The 19,635-nt window shown below is 43.4% G+C and overlaps 1 protein-coding gene across 1 annotated transcript in view; it reads right to left on the reverse strand.

The window, feature by feature from the left end:
* The window catches only part of Hsf2bp (heat shock transcription factor 2 binding protein), an 83,281-nt gene that overhangs the window by 18,340 nt on the left and 45,306 nt on the right, over positions 1-19,635 (reverse strand). Inside the window, exon 7 of the mRNA XM_060369231.1 lies at positions 17,649-17,752. Within this exon, the coding sequence (XP_060225214.1) occupies positions 17,649-17,752 (104 nt within the window). The remainder of the gene's footprint in view (positions 1-17,648; positions 17,753-19,635) is intronic.

The raw sequence follows: 19,635 nt of genomic DNA on the forward strand, positions 1-19,635 counted from the left end.
CTAGAGATACCTCCTCCATTTACGCCCATCTTCAGAACCTCCCAAAATTGTGTGACCAGCTGGAAATCAAGCCTTTAATACATGAGCCTTAGGGGGAAATTCTTTGTCCCTATGGTAACACTCAAACAAAACAAGCTACTTTATTATAAAAGCTCAAACAATCAAAGTATGAAGTAACTTCTGCTTGTATTTTTCCTCTGGTTCCTCAATGTGTATCATTCCCCATCCCCTGTATTTGAGGGAATATTTTCTCCACAGTCCTTTCAAGAGTTTGGGAAGATCACACCCCTGAATCTCAATGAATGTCCTCCTCCCTGGGGACAGGCTCCCTGTTGGTATTTCCACTGTCTAAATCATGGGGGGGGGGGGGTTTAGGGTAGAGCATGGGACAGAGAACATGAGCCAGCAATCTAGAACAAGTATAACAGGAGAGCACTGACAACTGCGAAACAGTGGTGTGATTTTAGCATGGTTATCAGGAGCATCTTACGGAAGTATCCACAATGAGGTCTTCAACCACTGGTGTCTATCAAAGACACATGCCTCTGATAAGGATGGTGCTGTCGCGGTCATTACAGTCACTACTGTCACCACCAGCAGCATCCAGAAGGCCAAATGAGTTAGAAGAGAAAGGGTTTTTATCTTGCCCTGGCACATTCTTTCGGGCTCCCTGCCCACTGTGGTGAAGAACCTCATCCGCCATGTCCTCACTGCAGTGAAGCTCTGTCCAAGCACACAAAGCCATGGGAAAAAAATGGCCATTTCCTTCAGATGGCCCTTACATGCCAACAGAATGTACCATTCTAGGAAAAAGCAGAACAAAGGACTCCTCCCAGGGCTACAAAGATAGCTCATGGGTTAAGAGCACTTGATGCTCTTGTACCATGCCAGCTAGCTCAAAACAGCCTGAAACCTCAACTCTGAAAGGAAGCCACTATATTAAAAAAAACTCATGAGCCAGGCATGGTGGCTCCCGCCTTTAATTCCAACACTTGGGAGGCAGATCTCTGTCCGTGAGTTGGAGGCCGGTCTGGTCTACAAAGCAAGTTCAGGACAGCCAAGAAAACCCATGTTCACCAAACAACCAAAACTAATTGTCTTAACAATCACCAACAGAACAAATGACAGCAAGTGTTGGAGGATGTGGGAAAACAGGAATCCTTATTCATTGGTGGTGGGAATGTAAACTGATATAGCTATTATGGAAATCATGTGGAAATTCCTCAACAACAACAACAACAACAGAGCTTCCATATAACCTGGCACCATCACTCCTGGCATATATCCAAAAGACTCTATATCCTCCTACAGGAATACTTACATACACATGATTGTTGCTGATCTAGTCACAATAGCGAAGAAATGGAATCAGCCACACATTTAACAACTGATGAATGGATAATGAAAATGTGGTACATATAAGGTCAGCAGGGTGTCTCAGTGAGTAAAAGCACTTCCCTCAAAGCCTGAAGACTTGAGCTTGATCCCTGGGACCCACATAGTAAAAAGAGAGAAACAACTCACACAAAGTGTCCTCTCACTCCACACATGCAGAGAATGGCAGATCAGCCACACAATAGTGCCATTCCCCCAAGAATTAGAGAATAAGAAAATGCACATGCACATGTGTGCATTAATAAATAAAAATGTAGTATACATACGCAATAAAACTTTATTTATCCATAAAGAAAACGAAATTTGTAGGAAAATGCTTTGGGGAACAATTTGTATTCAAGCCATAAAAACAAAAACAAAACAAAACAAACAAACAAAAAAAACCAGTCTCAGATGAAAGCTGATGGAAGAGAACCCATACTGAGGATGTGGCAGGCCATGGGCTCCATCTCCAGTCCTCTCTCTAGGCTGTCTGCCATGTGATCTGCTGCCTGACTATCAGCCCTTTCTATAAAATAGTGATTTCCAAGGTTATACCTTCTGTTACCAGTGCCTTCCTGCCTTTCAGTCCCTAAACCCAGCCATGGACAATGCCTTTCGGGGAACAACTAGCAGATGTTTTGGACTTAAATGAGTCAACCTGACCTCCTGGTTCTTTCCTTTTCCTTACAACAGCACTATCACTGGACCAGACATATAGACTGAAAACCCAGGTACTATCCTGACTGAACTGCCTTCCTTCTTCGGTACCACTACCACTATCTGTGGTAGGTTGCATGGGCTCTCTGACCCTACAAGGTCCCCATGACTCCTCTTAGCTCACCCAAAGGAGTCAGAACCAGCTCTGGCCAAGCTCCTCTGTCACCCCTCCTAGCACTACCCCCTGTAGACTCACTGGCCTACAGTCACTTCTAAAATGCCCTGTCCACTGCCCACCCATCCTCCTACTGCTCAGCTCACAGCTCTCTGCATGGCTTGTTCTTTGCTCTACTCAAACACCAACCCACTTCATCTGGTCACTGCACTACAAACATTTTGTTTGTCTACTGTCAACCCTGAACATGCGTTCTTGAGGGAAAAGCTCAGTTGTGCTCACTTAGAATACTGCAGTAATAAGCGGTGCCAGCCCCTCTGAGTGCCACCCTGCCAAGAGCCACCCACATCAAGACTCACTACAGAACTGGTCAAACAATGGAGACTCTATCATCATAGAGTGATACATGAAACATGACTCAGAATACCAGCTCTCTCACCGAGCCAGCAACTTCCAAGGTAGCTCCACAGGTATCAGAGAATGGCAGATCAGCCACACAATAGTGCCATTCTCCCAAGAATTAGAGAATAAGAAAATGTTAAAAAGCTTCCTATCGAGTAGCTTCAAGGACTGTGAGTGAAGGTCTGGGACAATAACAAAGCAAATAACTCAGACACTTAAGAGATGTTCCAGTAAAACCACACCATCAGCTACTTCATATTTTTAAAGTTTTCTTTCCCAAATCCAAAACAACACTATTCCTCACACTTTAGAATAAATCAAAATCATCTTATGATGGAATGCAGCCTCCTGACTTACTCCACAAGCAGTGCTGTCTGCTTCTAAATTGCACTCTAGCAACAGATTCTTCACTTCCCTCTCACAAAATCTGCACTTTTCGAGTGATACTGCAGTTAGCAGATCACGCAGAAGGAGGTGGAAGAGGTGCGGCTTAGCCAACTAGGCAAAAAGACAAGCTGTTCTTCCAGACACACTGTTGTAGCAGGTGGCTCTCCTCTGAAGCAGTGCACTGCCTGAGTCCCACTCCAGTACATGCAAGACATGATAAAGTGGGCAGAAAAGCCATGGGCACAGAGCTCTCAGAATGGTGCGCCATCTATTAAAGTGGAGGCAGCATGTACTTTTTACACTTCGCATTAAATGTAGGTTTTACTAATGAATTCAGCCTGGCACATACAAGCTCCTACAAGAGAAACATACAAGCTCAGGCAGCGGGACCAGGGTGGGCAGGGCAGGAAAAGCAGTGTTTCTATTCTCTGTGTTGGCTCCATAGTAAGAAAAAGGAGGAGGTTCTCTGAGAGCTTCACACGGCTTGATGGGGAGAGGTCAGGCACCAGGAGGGATTCTGTGGGAAGAAGCCTTTCGCACATTTCTGGCTTCTGTGCTTTTTCTCCTGGACTGTGCAAAGTGGAGAAGGCATCTGAGCAGTAACAGGTAAGCAATGGCTGCAGGCTTCTTGACAGTGGATGCAATGAGAGAGGCTGCTTTAAGCTCCTACTGCTTTGACTTCCCGCCACAATGGACTCCTTCAACTGCAGACAGAATGAACCTTTTTTCCTTAAGTTGCTTTTGTCAGAATATTTTATCACAGCAACAGGAAAAGAAACTAAGACAGGATGATAAGAGCAGCAGAAGGATAGAAGTCCACATCTGTAAGCTTCTTGCTATTCACATGGGTGTAACAGCATCAGTGTGTGGCCAGAATATACTAAACAGATTTTATTTCCTAAACCACGGACAGAGAAAAGAACTAAAGCTAATAAGCCAATAATAGAGAGATAAAGAATTGCTACTGCTGAACACTACTAAATTAATCCAGAGAACAGGAATTTAATGGAGTAAGGACAAAAAGCAGGCAGGACAGGCAGAAAATAAGCCAAGCCTACTAACACAAGCCTAAATCCCAGACACTTAGAAGGCTGAGGCAGGAAGATCACAAGTTCAAAGCCAGCCTAGACAACTTAGTGAGACCTTCATTTGAATTTTAAAATGTTTTAAAGATTTGAGGATGCACAGTGAGTGGCACTGTGCTTGTCTAACACACATAAGGCCCCGGTTCAATCTCCAGTAAGAAATAAATATTCAAGGCCCAACTACAGAATGAGGAACACAATAAACAAAGACATAGTGTGGTGAGTTGAATGAGAATGGTTCCCATCAGTATGTGCATTTGAATACTTAGTCATCTGTTGGTGGAACTGTTCGGGAAGAATCAGAAGGTGTGGCCTTCTTAACGTGGGTGGGTCACAGCTTCGAGATTCCAAAAGCCCACACCAGCCAGTCGTGGTGGCACACACCAGTTGGATTTGCTGAAGGAGGCACAGGCAGAAGGATCACAAGTTTGTGGCCAGCCTGGGCCAAAGCCTACACCATTCCCATATCTCTTTCTACCTTTCCCTTTTTTTCTCTCTTGCTCTCATCCTCACTCTTGCCTTTGCTCTCTTTCTCTCTACTTCTAACTTGTAGATCAGGATGTAAGCACTTAGCCACTGCTCCAGTGCCATGCCTAGCAGTTTCCATGCTCCCTATCATGATGGTGATGTACTCCTAAGACTCTGGAACTGTGAGCCTCCAAATAAAACACTTCTTTTATAAGATGCCATGATCATAGAATTTTGTCATGGCAATAGAAAAGTAACTAAGACATGTGGTATTCTGGAAGTATAGAGATGGAAAGCAGGTATGATATACAGCAATAAGCAGCCTTCAGAGCAAGAGTTACCATTAGGGACAAGGAGAGACATTCAGAAATGGCAACAGGTCAGCTCATCAAAAGGATACAACAATAGGGAGGAGGGAGTTTTAGCAGCCAAGTTTCAGAGGCACAGGGTAAAGTAGGACAGAAATAATAGTCAAATGATTTCAACCCTCCTCTCTCAATCATCAGTAGAGCAACTGGAGAGAAAACCAGCTAAGACATCCCCACCCCCATCCCTCATCAACTAAAAAGAAAGCATTAACATTTACAAAAGGCCTAACAACAGCAGAGTGTACCCTCGCCTTCAAGTGTACTAGGGACAGTTACAGAATGGGCTGTACTTTGAACTATAAAACAAGTCTTTACAAATTCAGAAGGACTATAATCATGCATAGACTGTTCTCTGGCACAGCAGCATTATATCAGAAATCAGTAACAGAAAGCTAGCAGGAAAACCTCCAAACATTTGGAAATTAAAGATGCCAATTTAAATTAAAGTATATGCCAAAAAGCTAAAAACAAATAAATGGTACCGTAATTCCACTAAAGTTAAGAAATCTAGTTATTGCTAATATCTGCTGTGGTGTGCTAATATAGCACATTATGCTATACGCATTCGTGTATGCTGATTAGTCAGGTGTAGTAAATTATTCACAGTATTAGCTGCATTGCTGATCAGGGCTCCTCCAGCTGCCCAGATACAAATGGTGACCTAAGAAGACCACAAAGTCTCACAGGCCACAGGCCTCTTATTCTCAAAATATGCTTTGAGTGCTCTCTTCCATGCTCCTGGATGGACTGCTCTACCCTGTGGCTGATGGCTGGGTAAAGTGCATGGTGAGGCTGTGGTTCCTGGATACTCAAGTACCCCACAGGAGCAGAAGGCTCCCCCCAAGAAGCTATGAGTGGTGCTGTCTTATCATCATGAAGCATGGAAAATGTATATGAGAAGAGGCCTCAAAAAATAAGTGAGGCACAAAAATAGATCCTGGGCTATCCCAAACTAATGTCAGAGCAGCCTTGATATAACCTCCAAAGACTAAGAAGTTTGCTTGTTTGATAACAATGATGGAACCCTGACATGGGGACACCCTGAGTAGGGAGCAGGGAGCATAGAAAGGCATAGTGGAAAGGAGGCACTGTTGAGGGAAGACTGGGAAGAAAGGGTATTGAAGGCCGTATGGTAGGGCATACTGAGGATGACAGCCCATACTTTTTGAGCTACTCTGCCTATAACTCCACAGGCTTTCCTTTCAGAGCAACCTTGAGACGATGGGGGGTCTGATTTCCTCAGGACTAAGAAGATGTTCCAGATGGAGGTGGTTGTTCAGTTGCTAGCAGCCTTGAAACTCTCAAAGGCCAAGCTGTTACTAAGTTACTTGCTCTACAAACCACTTCTGGCAGTGAACAGTACTCCAGGCAGCCTCTCACTGTAGAAATTATTAAGACAGATAGTGCAGGAGGCAATGCGATGGCTCAGATGGCAAGCCTGGAGACCTGAGTTTGATGCTTGTAACCCAGAGAAAGGTAGAAGAGGAGAATCAATTCCTGCAGTTGTCCTCTGACCTCCACATGCACTGTGGCACGCACCTTATCCTACCCCCGCACCACACATACAAACACCATACATATATACATTTTTCAAAAAAGAAAAAGAAAGATTGCTATCAGACTCCAAATTCATAACTTTTCTTGCTCTAATCTAATACCTGCCATGAACAGTGTGAGGGAGGAAGGGCTCTCTCTGGCTCACTGTCTGTGGGGACAAAGTTCACCACAGGGAAGATGCGGCTAATGGACACACCATTTCCAAGCTTAAAAGACCACGAGGGCGATATTATTGCTCTACTCCATTTGTCCTTTATTCACTAAGAGACTCAGCACACACGAATGATGCTGCCCACATTTAGTCTAAATTCCCCCCAGAGTCTCAGTTAAAAGAGTTCCTCAGAGCCATGCTCACAGTTTTGTCTCCTAGACCATTCTAGGACTTGTCAGGTTAATAATATTAATCATCACAGGCCATTTGATCCCCTGAAACTGGAGTTATAGTTATTAACCACCAAATGAATGCTGGAAATTAAAGGTGAGTCCTCTGGAAGAATAGCCAGGGCTCTTAACCTCTGAATCGTCTCTCCAGCCCAGGAGGCATTTTTTTTTTTCTACCCTATTTCCTTTCCTTTTTCCTTTGTGGGTATGTATTATAATGTCCCATGTCTCATTTTAATCAGTTCTCTGCTCTTTAGACTGGCTACTCTACTGATTAGCTTTAAATGTGCTAATTCATTTTACTCCTCTCAGATCTGCTGTTGGGCCTTCCTGAAAACATCTGCTTTTTTTAAAAAACTTTTTATTGTTTCTTTATGAATTTTACATCATGCACCCCAATTCCACTCAACTCCCCATTCCTTCATATCTGCCCTCCACCCCTGCAAACCTCCCTTATAAAAGAAAATTAAAATTAAAATTAAAATCTTGTCGTGGAAGCTGTAGTGTGTCACAGTGTGTCTCACAGTGTACCCTTTGGTCCACACATCCCCACTTGCAAATGTCCACAGCAGTGAGTCACTGGTCTTGCTCAATGCCTCTGGCCTCTGCTGCACCATCAACACTGGATCCTCACCAGGACTCCTCTCAGATATTCTGTTGTTGCCTGTGTCATGGAGATCCTGCAGCTCTGGATCCATAGGACCAGCCCTTTCATGTGCTCCAGCAAATTGTAAGCGAGGTGCACCAATTCAAAGTCCTGTATCTGGGCCTGGATGGTAGCTGAGCTGGTCAGCCCTCCAGCTCTTCCATATCCACACTACCAAGGAGAGCTAACACTGCCCTAGCTATCTCACCTAATGCTGCAACTGGCAAGGGGCAGGGCCAGCTCTCCCACTCTCACACCCTCAGGACCAGCTCACCTGCACCCACACCACAAGAGCCAGTTCTACTGTGCTGCCCAGGCAAGGTATAGTACCTGATCTCCTGACTGCTGCGGCAGGCAAGGGGAAGGACAGCTCTCCCACCTGCCACGGATGGCTGCGGCAGGCAAGGGGAAGGACAGCTCTCCCACCTGCCACGGATGGCTGCGGCAGGCAAGGGGAAGGACAGCTCTCCCACCTGCCACGGATGGCTGCGGCAGGCAAGGGGAAGGACAGCTCTCCCACCTGCCACGGATGGCTGCGGCAGGCAAGGGGAAGGACAGCTCTCCCACCTGCCACGGATGGCTGCGGCAGGCAAGGGGAAGGACAGCTCTCCCACCTGCCACAGATGGCTGAGGCAGGAGGGCACATCTGCATAGCCCTTTGACATCAACATGGTCCCAGGTAGCCCAAACCAGGGACATCTGCATGGCCTTTGGTGTTAACAAGAACCACAGACATGGACACAGACCCCTGCTGCTGCACGGATCCAGACAAGGCCCTCAGTGGCAGCACGGGCCAGGATTTCACCATGGTCTTGGGTGGCAGGGCAGGCTACTCTCATTAAGCCATTCCTCTCCACTCTTCAGTTCTACTTCTCTTCCTGATGCTGAAATTGTTCCGCTTCTTTTTCTCCCCCATCTCTTCACTGCATACTTAAACATTGTAGTGGCACCTGGTGTGGGTGGGCCACTCAGTAGGCCTCTGGGTATCCACCTGCCTCCTCATCCACTCCCTTTTGCTTTTCTCTTTGTGCTTCTTTTGACTTCAATTTCTTAAGTTTGTTATGAAAATTCTTACATTAATTTATTCATTGGCAGGACTCATGCCACAAATGCATGTGGAGATCAGACAACACCTTGCAAGTGCTGATTTTCTTCCACCATGTGGGTCCTCAAGGTTGGTGGCAAGTACCTTTGCCCAATGAATCATCTTACCACCCCCCAATTTCTTAAGTTCTTAAGGTAGAAGTTTAGTTCACTAATTTTCCACTTTCTTCCTTTCTGACATATACACTTAACCCTTCCATTAAGTAATGATTTAAATGTATCTCACTGAACTAGCAGGGTAAAGGTGCTTGCAAGAATAGACCTGAAAACCTGGGTTCCATCCCCAGATCTCACAGTGGAAGGGGAAAAAAACTGATTCCTGAGGGTTGTTCTGACATGTTATCGTATGCAGCACCACTGTATATACACATACACACACACACACATGTATGCACATATGCAGAGTGAGAGAGAGAGAGAAAATTTAAATCACCCCATCCATTTTAGTATAATATTCTTATCATTTAATCCCAAACCATCTGGCTTCTATTATGATTGCCTCTTTTTGTGTCTGCCCGAGGTATTTTTCTGACTTCCAGCTTCATTCTGCTCTACCCTAAGAATACACTCCATATGATTATGGCTGTCTAATATCTGTGAAACTTTCTTGATGTGCAGCCCATAAACTGGCCAATTCTGGTGGGTGCCCATGTGTGTAGGAAACAGACATCATTCTGTGACTGGACATAGTGTTCTGTGTATTCAGCAGGCAAATTATTCACATCCCTGCTGGGCTTCTGGTAATGCTGATCTGTCTGTCAGTCACTGCCCATGAAGTGCTGAAATCTCTCCCATCACTGGAGTCATTTCTGACAATTTTTACAGTTTTTCTTGAGATTATATGCTATCATTCAAGCATCTCATTTGCCACTGTGTCTGATCACTGTCCCGGAGGTTGTTTTGTTTTGTCTAGAATGTTCTTTAAAGATATTTGGTGGGTGTTATGATCTGATCCCCTACAGACTTCTGTGTTCCCAGCTGGTGGTTTTTGTAGGGCAGGTGGGGGGTGGCAGAAATTTTAAGAGTTAGGGCCTAGCTGGAACATGTGGATCACTATGGGCATGCCTTTGATAGACATGTACGAACCCTGGCCTTTCCTCTCCCCTCTTCCTGTCTGGCATTATGGGAGCTACTCTACCACCCCTCCCTCCCTGTCAGGAAAAATTAAAAACTCTGAAATTGTGAGCTAGATAAGTCTTCCTTCACGTTAAGTCATTTACGTCAGGAATTCTGTGATGAGAAAGGTAACTAACATAAGGGAGAAAGTCAGTATACAGATCATAGTTGACAGTTACTTTTTCTCCTAATAAGGGATCACATTATTGCTCTGCAGGACAACTATCAATCTGTGATATTTATTTCCAGTTTTTACTTTTATTCACCTGCTTCAAGGGTTACTACATTTAGCAATGGTTTACTTTTAAAGAATTATCTATTTGTATTTGTGTGTATGTGTACAGCATACATATGAATGCGCACCATATGTGTGCAGTGCTTGCAGAAGTCAGAAAAGGATGTTGAAGAGCCAGAGGACTGGAGCGTTTGCTGTGAGATTGTGTCCCCTGGAGCTGCCAGAAGATATACTCATAAACTCTTACCAACATGACTGCCTAAAAATGAGCTGAAGAAAGAACAACAAAAGGACAACACACATCCAACCTACAGGCAACTAAGAAGTGCTAAGAATGGAGAAAATAGTCTTCCACAGGAAGAACACACCAAGCGGTTATCCAGTATCAAATGGTCAGCCCTGAAAACAAGTTAACATTTTATAGACTGAGCAGGCTGTACTGATGTATTTAGGAATATATATACACACATAAATGTTTGAAAGAGAGCAAGGATGGATAAATGGAGACATAAGATGGAGGAAAGGAAGGAAGAAATTATGTAAATTATATTGTAATCTCAAAAAATAAAGAAAATATTTCTTAAATCCTAGAATGCTATTTGTAAGAATTCATTAGGGACTTAGCTGAAGTCAAAAGTTCCTCCAGAAACTTTTTTCTAAATGGTTCTCCAAAGAAATGGAGTCCAAAAGATGTGAGGATATATGAGTGGGGTGAACTAGCAAATGAACAGCGAGAGTTAACACAATTCACCCTAAAGAACAGTGCACATAGTAACGAAGACTGCAAAGTATCAAAACATAGTCAGGAAATGAAGACCCAGGAGAAACTTTGAACAAAAGAGAACTGTCAGTTCTAGAGACCTGTCTCCAGGGGAACAAGCTTTTAACATGAAGGGAAGCTCTAGTCATGCTCAAGTGAGGGAGGCTTGACTTCACAGCCTGAAGGCCCACTCTAAAAGAATGACTAGATAACACAAAAACTTGTGTGGGCACACTCTGGGCAGCATGCCTCACAGCAAATGACCCAGGTCCCCATCAGATGATGAATGGATAAATGCTGGAAATCCATACTGTAGACATTATATTATATAGCCATAAAAAAGAATAAAGCACTGACCCATATTATAACATGAATAAACTTTGGAAATGCCAGTAGATAAATATCAGGTAAAAATGGTAAAATTCAAGATCCAGCTATACCACTCCTAGGCATGTATCCAAAAGATGCTCAAGTACACAATGAGGACATTTGCTCAACCATGTTTGTAGCAGCTTTATTTGTAATTGCCAGAACCTGGAAACAACCCAGATGCCCATCGACAGAGGAATGGATACAGAATTGTGGTACTTTCACACAATGGAATACTACTCAGCAATTAAAAACAAGGAAATAATGAAATTTGCAGGCAAATGGTAGGATCTAGAAAAGATCATCCTGAGTGAGGTATCCCAGAAGGAGAAAGACACACATGGTATATACTCACTTATAAGTGGGTACTAGATCTATAAGATATGATAAACATACTGAAATCTGTATACCTAAAGAAGATAAACAAGAAAGAGGACCCTGGGTAAGATGATCAACTCTCACTTAGAAAGACAAATAGGATGGACATTGGACGTAGGAGAAAACAAGTAACAGGACAGGAGCCTACCACAGAGGGCCTCTGAAAGACTCTACCTAGCAGTGTATCAAAGCAGATACTGAGACTCATAACCAAACCTTCGGCAGAGTGCAGGGAATCATTTGAAAGAAGGGGGAGTTAGTATGACCTGGAGAGGACAGGAACTCCACAAGGAGCAAATATATCTGGGCACGGGGGTCTTTTATGAGACTGTATCTCCAACCAAGGACCATGTATGGATATAACCTAGAGCCCCTGCTCGGATGTAGCCCATGGTAGCTCAGTATTCAAGTGGGTACCCTAGTAAGGGGAACAGGGACTATTTCTAACATAATGGCTGGCTCTTTGACACCCCCCCCCAAAGGGAGGAGCAGCCTTGCTAGGCTACAGAAGAGGACTTTGCAGCCAGACCTGAAGATACCTGATAAGGTAGGGTCAGATGGAAGAGGAGGAGGTCCGCCCCTATCAGTGGACTTGGAAAGGGACAGGGAGAAGATGAGGGAGGGAGGGTGGGATTGGGAGGGAATGAGGGAGCAGGATACAGCTGGCATACAAAGTTAATAAAGTGTAACTAACATTAAAAAAATAAAAATTTAATTAAAAAGTAGTAAAATGCTTTAATGAGGGCTAACAAGCACATAGTAAATTTCAACTCCAGCTGGGCCCCACCTCCTGAAGCCATCAGACTCACAACTGAGCACTAGCATGTCTGGGGAGGCAGGAAAGGGCCACATAGGACTCAAGCAGCCAGCCTTTGTGTCCTACTCAGGCCTCCATCTGACTGGGCAAAGCTCACTGCACTAGTCAGGGCCTATGCTTTAATCAAGTCTATTGATTGCAAAGTTAATCATCTCAAAATATCTTCATTTGTGAGAATGTCTAACAACTGTGTGGAAACAGTTGCCTAGGCAAGTTGACATACAGATTAACACCACGGGGTCCAGCCAGAAAGCTGAAGTGAGCATGAAAATCAGCTATTCATTCTTGAAAGAGACTTTCCCTCCACTGCACTCAAAGGCCAAAGAAACATGTTTTCCTGAAGATCAGAGATGGGGAGCATCTCCAGTAAGTACCTTTGGAAGTTTCTAGTAGACTATTACCTAGAATCAGACTTGGGCTCTATCTGCAGTCCTCAAACTCTGAGCCTCAAAATCTTAAGGTCAAGTCTGAGTAAGATGTTCAGTTGCTTCTGACACCTCTAATCCCAGCGCACAGTAAGCTGAAGTGTGAGGATCACAAGTTGGAAGCCAAACTAGGCTAAAAAACAAGTAGCTCTCCATTCATATCTGTTCTACTTGAGCTTTATTCTTTAGGTACTGTTCCAGTTCAAAGGAACATTTTAAACAATTTTTTTCTCTCCCAGCTCTTGGTTCAAGTAAGAAAGCTGGTCAATGGTCTGTTCTCTCCTATTCCTGGCTCCCAACTCATGGCCTGGAAGATGGACCACAAGAAGATCTGCAGGGGTTCTCCATACAAGATGATGGTGGCTCAGAACAGGGATGAAATGGCACCTGCTATGCTAATCCCAGGTATGTTTTAAAAGCACAGTCATCAGAACTCCAAACAGAATGTATCTTGGTGTGACCGATAAAAAGAAATTAAGAGTTACTGAAAGTTTTTTAACATCCTGATAGGTTGGGAAGGAAAGTTGTGATTCTCTGAGACTGGGAAGAGCACTGTGGGTAGGGCTGGTATGGAAAAAACTGGGAGTTTGTCATAAACATTGGTGGTAGATGTCCATTCAGTGTGCGTGTGGATTCATCAAACAGAGCTGGCTCTGAGTCTGGAGCTCTGGAGGAAGGTCTGAGGTGAAGACACACGTCTGTAAAACTTGCCATGCTTCAGATCACTCAGAGAAGCCAAGTAGATGAAAGATGGGTGTGGATGCCATGTGCCCATTCAGCACTGTATCCAGGGAATGCAGCACCAGAGCCACAAGTGGGTTTCCACACTAGTCTGCATTAGCAGTTACATAACATAGTTACCACCCCAATACACATTGTCCTCATCAGCTATTTGCTAGAGTTCTGTGCCAGTTCTGTGGCTTAAGAGGAATGTGAAGAATTTGGACCCAGCCTGGGAAAAAGGCAGCCACATAGATGAACAAATGAAAGAAAATGAAACCTAGCAAAGGTTAGAGGGAATGAGATGAGCTTCCCAGAGATAAGCACAGCAGCAACTAGTCCTATTCTCTGAAGCAGAGGGTCTGAAAACCCAGAAGCAACTTGCTTAGGTCAAGCAAAGAAAAAGGAAACAAGTTTCCCTTGCAGCACAAGATACTTAGATCAGAAATAAAAGGGAGAGTCAGCACCTACTGCATTAGGTGTAAGACCGTGAGTTGGATTCCCGCTGTACATCAGAGAAGTGAAGTTCTAACAGATTAGATGTTTGCCAATAAGAAAGCTTCAATTCACATCTCTGTGTGGTGAGTCTAAAGCTGTGCTTTTTAAAGACATCAAGCTCCATAACAGGGATTAGATGATAAAACAGGAACTGATTTCTGAGAGTAATTAAGCTCTTTGCTTCAGCCCTTTCAAAGATTATTAAAGATTCTAAGCAAAATTGAGTACATTTTCACAGCCTGGGTCTACCAAATGGCAGTTAGTCTTCAAATTCTTTCCTGGCCTGAGGTCACAAGGTCAGATCCTGAGAGAAACATCACAGTCACCAAGCACAAACAGCACAGTTTTTCAGGCAGCTCATGTGCTCCTGTTTCCCTACTTCATGATAAAACATGTTCTCAGCTTTCTAAACTTCTGAGCAGACTTCCTGAGTATGCTTACAGCCCCAAATTGCAGTATCAGCAGCAACAGCAACAACAACCACCAAAAAATCCCCTTTAAACACACATTAAATTAAAAACACTTAAAATTAAAGCAACATAAAATAGAGCACACATAATTCAATGGTTAATCATCTGGGACGTGAGTCCAGAATGCTTTGTTTTACTTCAGAAGGAATCAGTCTAAAGTTATCAAGTGAGATAAGCTTACAATAGATCTCAGGGTTTGGGCTGTGCTTGCTGTGTTCAAAAAGCCAGAACTGTCTTCAAGGACAAGAAATCCTGGGAAGCCAGACAGCCCCCGAAACAAAGGAGTACATTAAGATACCTTAAAGAGGTGGGTGTGCTGGTACACACCTTTACTCTCAGAACTCAGGTAGATCTGTGAGTTCTAGGCCAGCCTGGTCTACAAAGTGAGTTCCAGGACACCCAGGGCTACTACTACAAGAGAAACCTGTCTCAAAACAAGCCCTTGAATACCTTAGAAACCACCCCACTGTGTCTGTGACCAAAAGTCAGTGCAGGAAGTCTACCCACATCAGCACACCCAACAGAGCAGCACCGAGATTCTCACTCATTGCACAAACACTTCTGAAATAGCACAGCTAGGGCTCAGAGACCACTTAGCCTAGACTTTTCCTTCATGAACAAGTAAATACCTCACAAAGGCTGTGAGAGGGTCACTGGTGCCCACTGGATTAAAAAGAGCCAAGCATATTGTTTGAGAGCAAAAGTCTCTGCAAATCCAAGCAAAGCCAATTCTAATAACTGCTATTCTAATAACTGAGTAAGCCAATTCTAATAACTGAGTAGGCCATTTCCTGAATGGAGGAGTTTATGGCCCTCACAAATGCCTGCAGAGCAGCTTGGGTGGGAGACAGAGCCATGCAGCAGGCAATCAGGGTTCAAACCCAGCTTCATTGCCACACAGCTGCTAATGTCCAGAAAGCCACTTGGCCTTCTCATCTGAGAAGCAGGAAGTAATGCCTTGCCTTACAGGAGACTAACAACAATAAACCAAAGTATATATGTGGTTCATGTAGAATAGCTGCAGCTATTGCTCATTTGGGACTTCCTCTTCAATTATCTTCTTCCTAACCATCCAGGATTATCTTCCTCTTCAATAATCTTCTCCCTAACCATCTCTGCTAGTCCTATAGGCTAGTACTGAGGACCTGCACACCAACACAGGTCCAGGAATCACTTATTCTGTGATGCTGTTTCAAGAGAAAATAGCTGTTTAGTTGAGTATCCAGTCCTGGGGCATGTATGTATAAAGCCCACTCAATCAGCCCGTAAGCTGTGGAAGGCCTACAGGTTCTCAGGGTTTGGGCTGTGCTTGCTATGCTCAAAAAAACAGGAACTGTCTTCAAGGACAAGAAATTCTGGGAAGACAGCCCCAGCAGCAAAGTGGTACATTAAGATATATTAGAATGGGCAGGTGTGCTGGCACACACCTTTAATCCCAAACCTACTTGTAGATTTCTAATAGTATCTTTTATTCACCAGATACAATTGTCATTGGAGGCTCACTGTTTAACAAGCTCACCCTTTCTAGTTCTTTCTGAACTCTGGCTGACTGAATCAACTCAGCTGTTCTGGCTCAAAACTCCTCTCCTAGCTGACTGATTCAAACGGGCTTCTCTCTGCTTCTCCTGAATTGTTCTGCCTCTGGACTACACCAAACTGTTCAAACTCAACTGAACTTATCTGAACTGCACCAAAATGCCTGTACTGTACTGTGCTGTCCTGTACTGTGCTGTACTGTGTAGTCCCTGAGCAGCACTGCAGGAGCTGTCAAAGAGGCAGCACCTACTTCCTGCCCCAGCCTGTGGCTGCCATAAGGTACCACCACAGGAGCCTTCCACAGTGGCCTCACCTCTCCAACCTTTCAGAGCAGCTCCACAGCGAAGGTCACTTGTCCTGATTCAGAGAAAAGTGAGTTTAAAAAACCTACCAATCCTTGAACAAGAAAACCCATCAATCACAGAGCTCTCTGAGCTCAGGACTAGAAATCTCTCCAGTCCTCACTCTGCAAATCTCTGCACAAAAGCGCCACTCCCTAAGAAATATTACATAAAGTTTGTGTCCGTTCAGTTTCCTGCTATCCTCTCCCAGAAGCAGGGGCAGCCAACCCTGGATTTGTCCCTCCACACCCTGGACCCTCCCAATAAACTCTTTTATGTGATTTGCTGCCTGGTGTGACTCTCTCATTGGAAGAAGGCAAGAAGCAATGAAGAGAAGAAATGGAGCAGGGGTGAGGCTCCTGAGCTCCTCAGCTCAGCTGGGGATACCCTCCCCTAGGAACTACAAGGCCTCTGCTGAGGAGGCTTCTCAGAGCTGTGTGGTTTCTGGGCTCCAGTGTTTCAGGATGCCCTTCCATTGGAAGGCTGGCCCATCTCAGTGCTGTGTGGCGTCTGGGCTTTCAAGACCTAGGACATCATTCCATCTGAGCAGGAAGGCCAACCTTGACTATGGTAATGATTTTATTGAGAGATATTTATATGCAAATGATCAATTTCTCATTTAAGATAGATGCAGTTATTGGATCTCAGTAAAACTGTTAGAAAAGAAAGTATTCACATCAAGGGTAACTAAAGTTTAAAAACAGATTAATTTGAATCATAAAATTTCCAGTTTTTGTCACTTGAATATTTGAATGATATGTATACTTTTTAGGCTTTACAATTATGCTAAAATCGGGAGAAAACTTCAGGCTAAATTAATGGTAAAGGTAAACAAGAAAGAAAGCAGTAAGGTAAGTTTTATTTTATTTATAACTCTGAAGTCATGTCTATGTGAAACTTCACATCTCCTATTTCATTTTGCCCAGGTTTCTGAACCTCTCTTTCCATGTCCACCATGCATCTATTATTGTTTTCAGAGAAGGAGCATGTTGGTGCTGTTTCATAAAATGATCTGTGTCAAAGGTTACAACTAAACTAAAAACAATATTTGAGAAACATAACTATAAACCACTAACATAACAGTTGATTTTCTAAAGTAGGAAGTCATTTGGGGGAAGAGCAGGGACAGGCTTTGAGAAGCCAGTGTCTGAGGGTACCCATTTCAAAGTTGCCACCATGAAAGAGTATTCCTCTTCCATTTCCAGAAGCCACTCCAACACAAAAGAAACTGTACCTTGCCGGGCTGCTCTGGGAAGTTATTTATAAAGAGTAAATATGATAAGATAATGATTACTGATTTCTAATACACCAATACCTCTTTCAGCTGTGAAGGTAGAGCATATGACCACACCAGAACATAGCAGAGTAGTCCTTACCACTCAAAAGCCACCACAGCAAAGAGATAAATCCAGGACTCTCACTGATGTACTTCAAGCCTTTTGAATTGATGCTCACATTGTACAGGGACATCAGCATTAGACTGAAATGCAAAAGAATACAGTGTTGACATGCTAGAGTATCTACATTGTATTTCACCTTGAATTCATCCCCTACCCTAAAGGACCTAAACATATTTACACAGATGTCCAACTATGACATCTAGGTAGAACATTTACAAAGTAGAAGACATGTTTAATGATTTTCTTCTAAGAAAGGCCATAAGATAATGGGAATCTTTAGCAGTAACATTGTGGTACCACCTTCTGTGTGCAGAGAATCTCCTGAGAAATCTCACAACCCTATTTACCATTGTCTCAGCCCTTGTAGTACCATTAAGCTCTGCTTACGATGTTTAACCATTTTTGTAATCTAAAGTTTCAAAACCTTCCATATCCTCCAAACCCACATGGTCAAATCTGTCAATGTAAATAGTCTTTATTTACCCTGGTATCAACCTCTGTCTTAGTTACTTTTCTGTTGCTGTGATAAAACACTATGACCAAGGCATCTTATAAAAGGAATTTGGGCCATATGGTTCCAGAGGGATGAGAGTCCATCACCATCAAGGTGGGGAGCATGGCAGACAGGCAGACATGGTGGTATAGCCTCAGCTGAGAGTTCATGTCTCAACCCATAAACAGGAAATAGACAGCATGCTGGGAATGTCACCTTAAAGCCTGCTCCCAGTGACACACTTCCTCCAACAAAGCCATCCCTCCTAATCCTTCCCAGATAGTTACATATAGTTACATCAGCTGGGGGCCAGAAAATCAAACATATGATCCTATAAACCATTCCCATACAGACCATCATGCATTCTCTGGATAACAGCTGTGATTAGACTTCAGATGGTTCACTGAACCTCAAGAACACAGTACACTACTGAGGGTTACCTCAATATAAATGCAGGCTTGGTACTAAAAACACAGACCAGGCTGAGCTCAAATTCACAGAAATCAGCCTGCTTCTGCTTCCCAGGTGCTGGGATTAAAGGAATGTACCACTATGACCAGCAGTAAAAATTAAGAGAAACTAAAACATGACCAAGAAGCTAGGGCTACTGTTATGAATCATCAGAATAAATAAATAAATAAAGCCTAGGTTAGGGAGATGTCTCAGTCAGTTAAGTGCTTTGCTACACAAATATGAGGACTTTAGCTCAATGCCAAGCACCCACACAAAAATAAAGCATAACATAAAGAGGAATTGAAGAAGGCATCCAACATCAACTTCTGCTCTCTATACATACATGAACACACACAAACAGGTACCCAAACATATAAATGTAAAAATCCTTTTAACGAAACTTATAAAAAGGAAAGCTATGAAGACTGGAGAGATGGCTCAGCAGGTAAGAACACTGGCTGTTCTTGTTGAGGACCTGGTTCAGTTCATGTTCAGCACTCATGTAGAATGGTTCACCATCACATATAGCTACAAGGGATCTAATATCCTCTTCTGAACTCCACTTCTGACTCATGTACACATGCCCACCACAGACATATAATTTTTAATTAAAAAATAAAATCACTTTAAAAATTAAAAAGCTGTAAATTCCAAGAGAAAGAAGAAACACTAAAAAGATGCAAAGAAAAAAGGATAAATGAGAGTAGCTAGAGAGAGAAAGTCCAACTTTCTTCCAACTACGAATCTATGAAGGAGCTGGAGGAAAAAAAAAAGGTGTTTCAAAAAGGTAAGGTTGAGACTTTTCCAGAAATGAGCAAACAGCCTCCAGATTAAATATATACATATCATGTGCTCCAGAGTGTTAGAGTAAAAGACACTATCTACAACAGACATCCCGAAGCTGGACTCTCAGTACCAAAGCCAGGAGCCGGGGCTGGGGAGATAGCTCAATGTCAACTGTGCAAACCCAAGACCTGAGTCTGAATCTCTATAATCCACATAAAGCTGGATGTGGTA

Source organism: Meriones unguiculatus, chromosome 16 (assembly GCF_030254825.1).
Source record: "Meriones unguiculatus strain TT.TT164.6M chromosome 16, Bangor_MerUng_6.1, whole genome shotgun sequence".
Lineage (NCBI taxonomy): Eukaryota > Metazoa > Chordata > Mammalia > Rodentia > Muridae > Meriones > Meriones unguiculatus.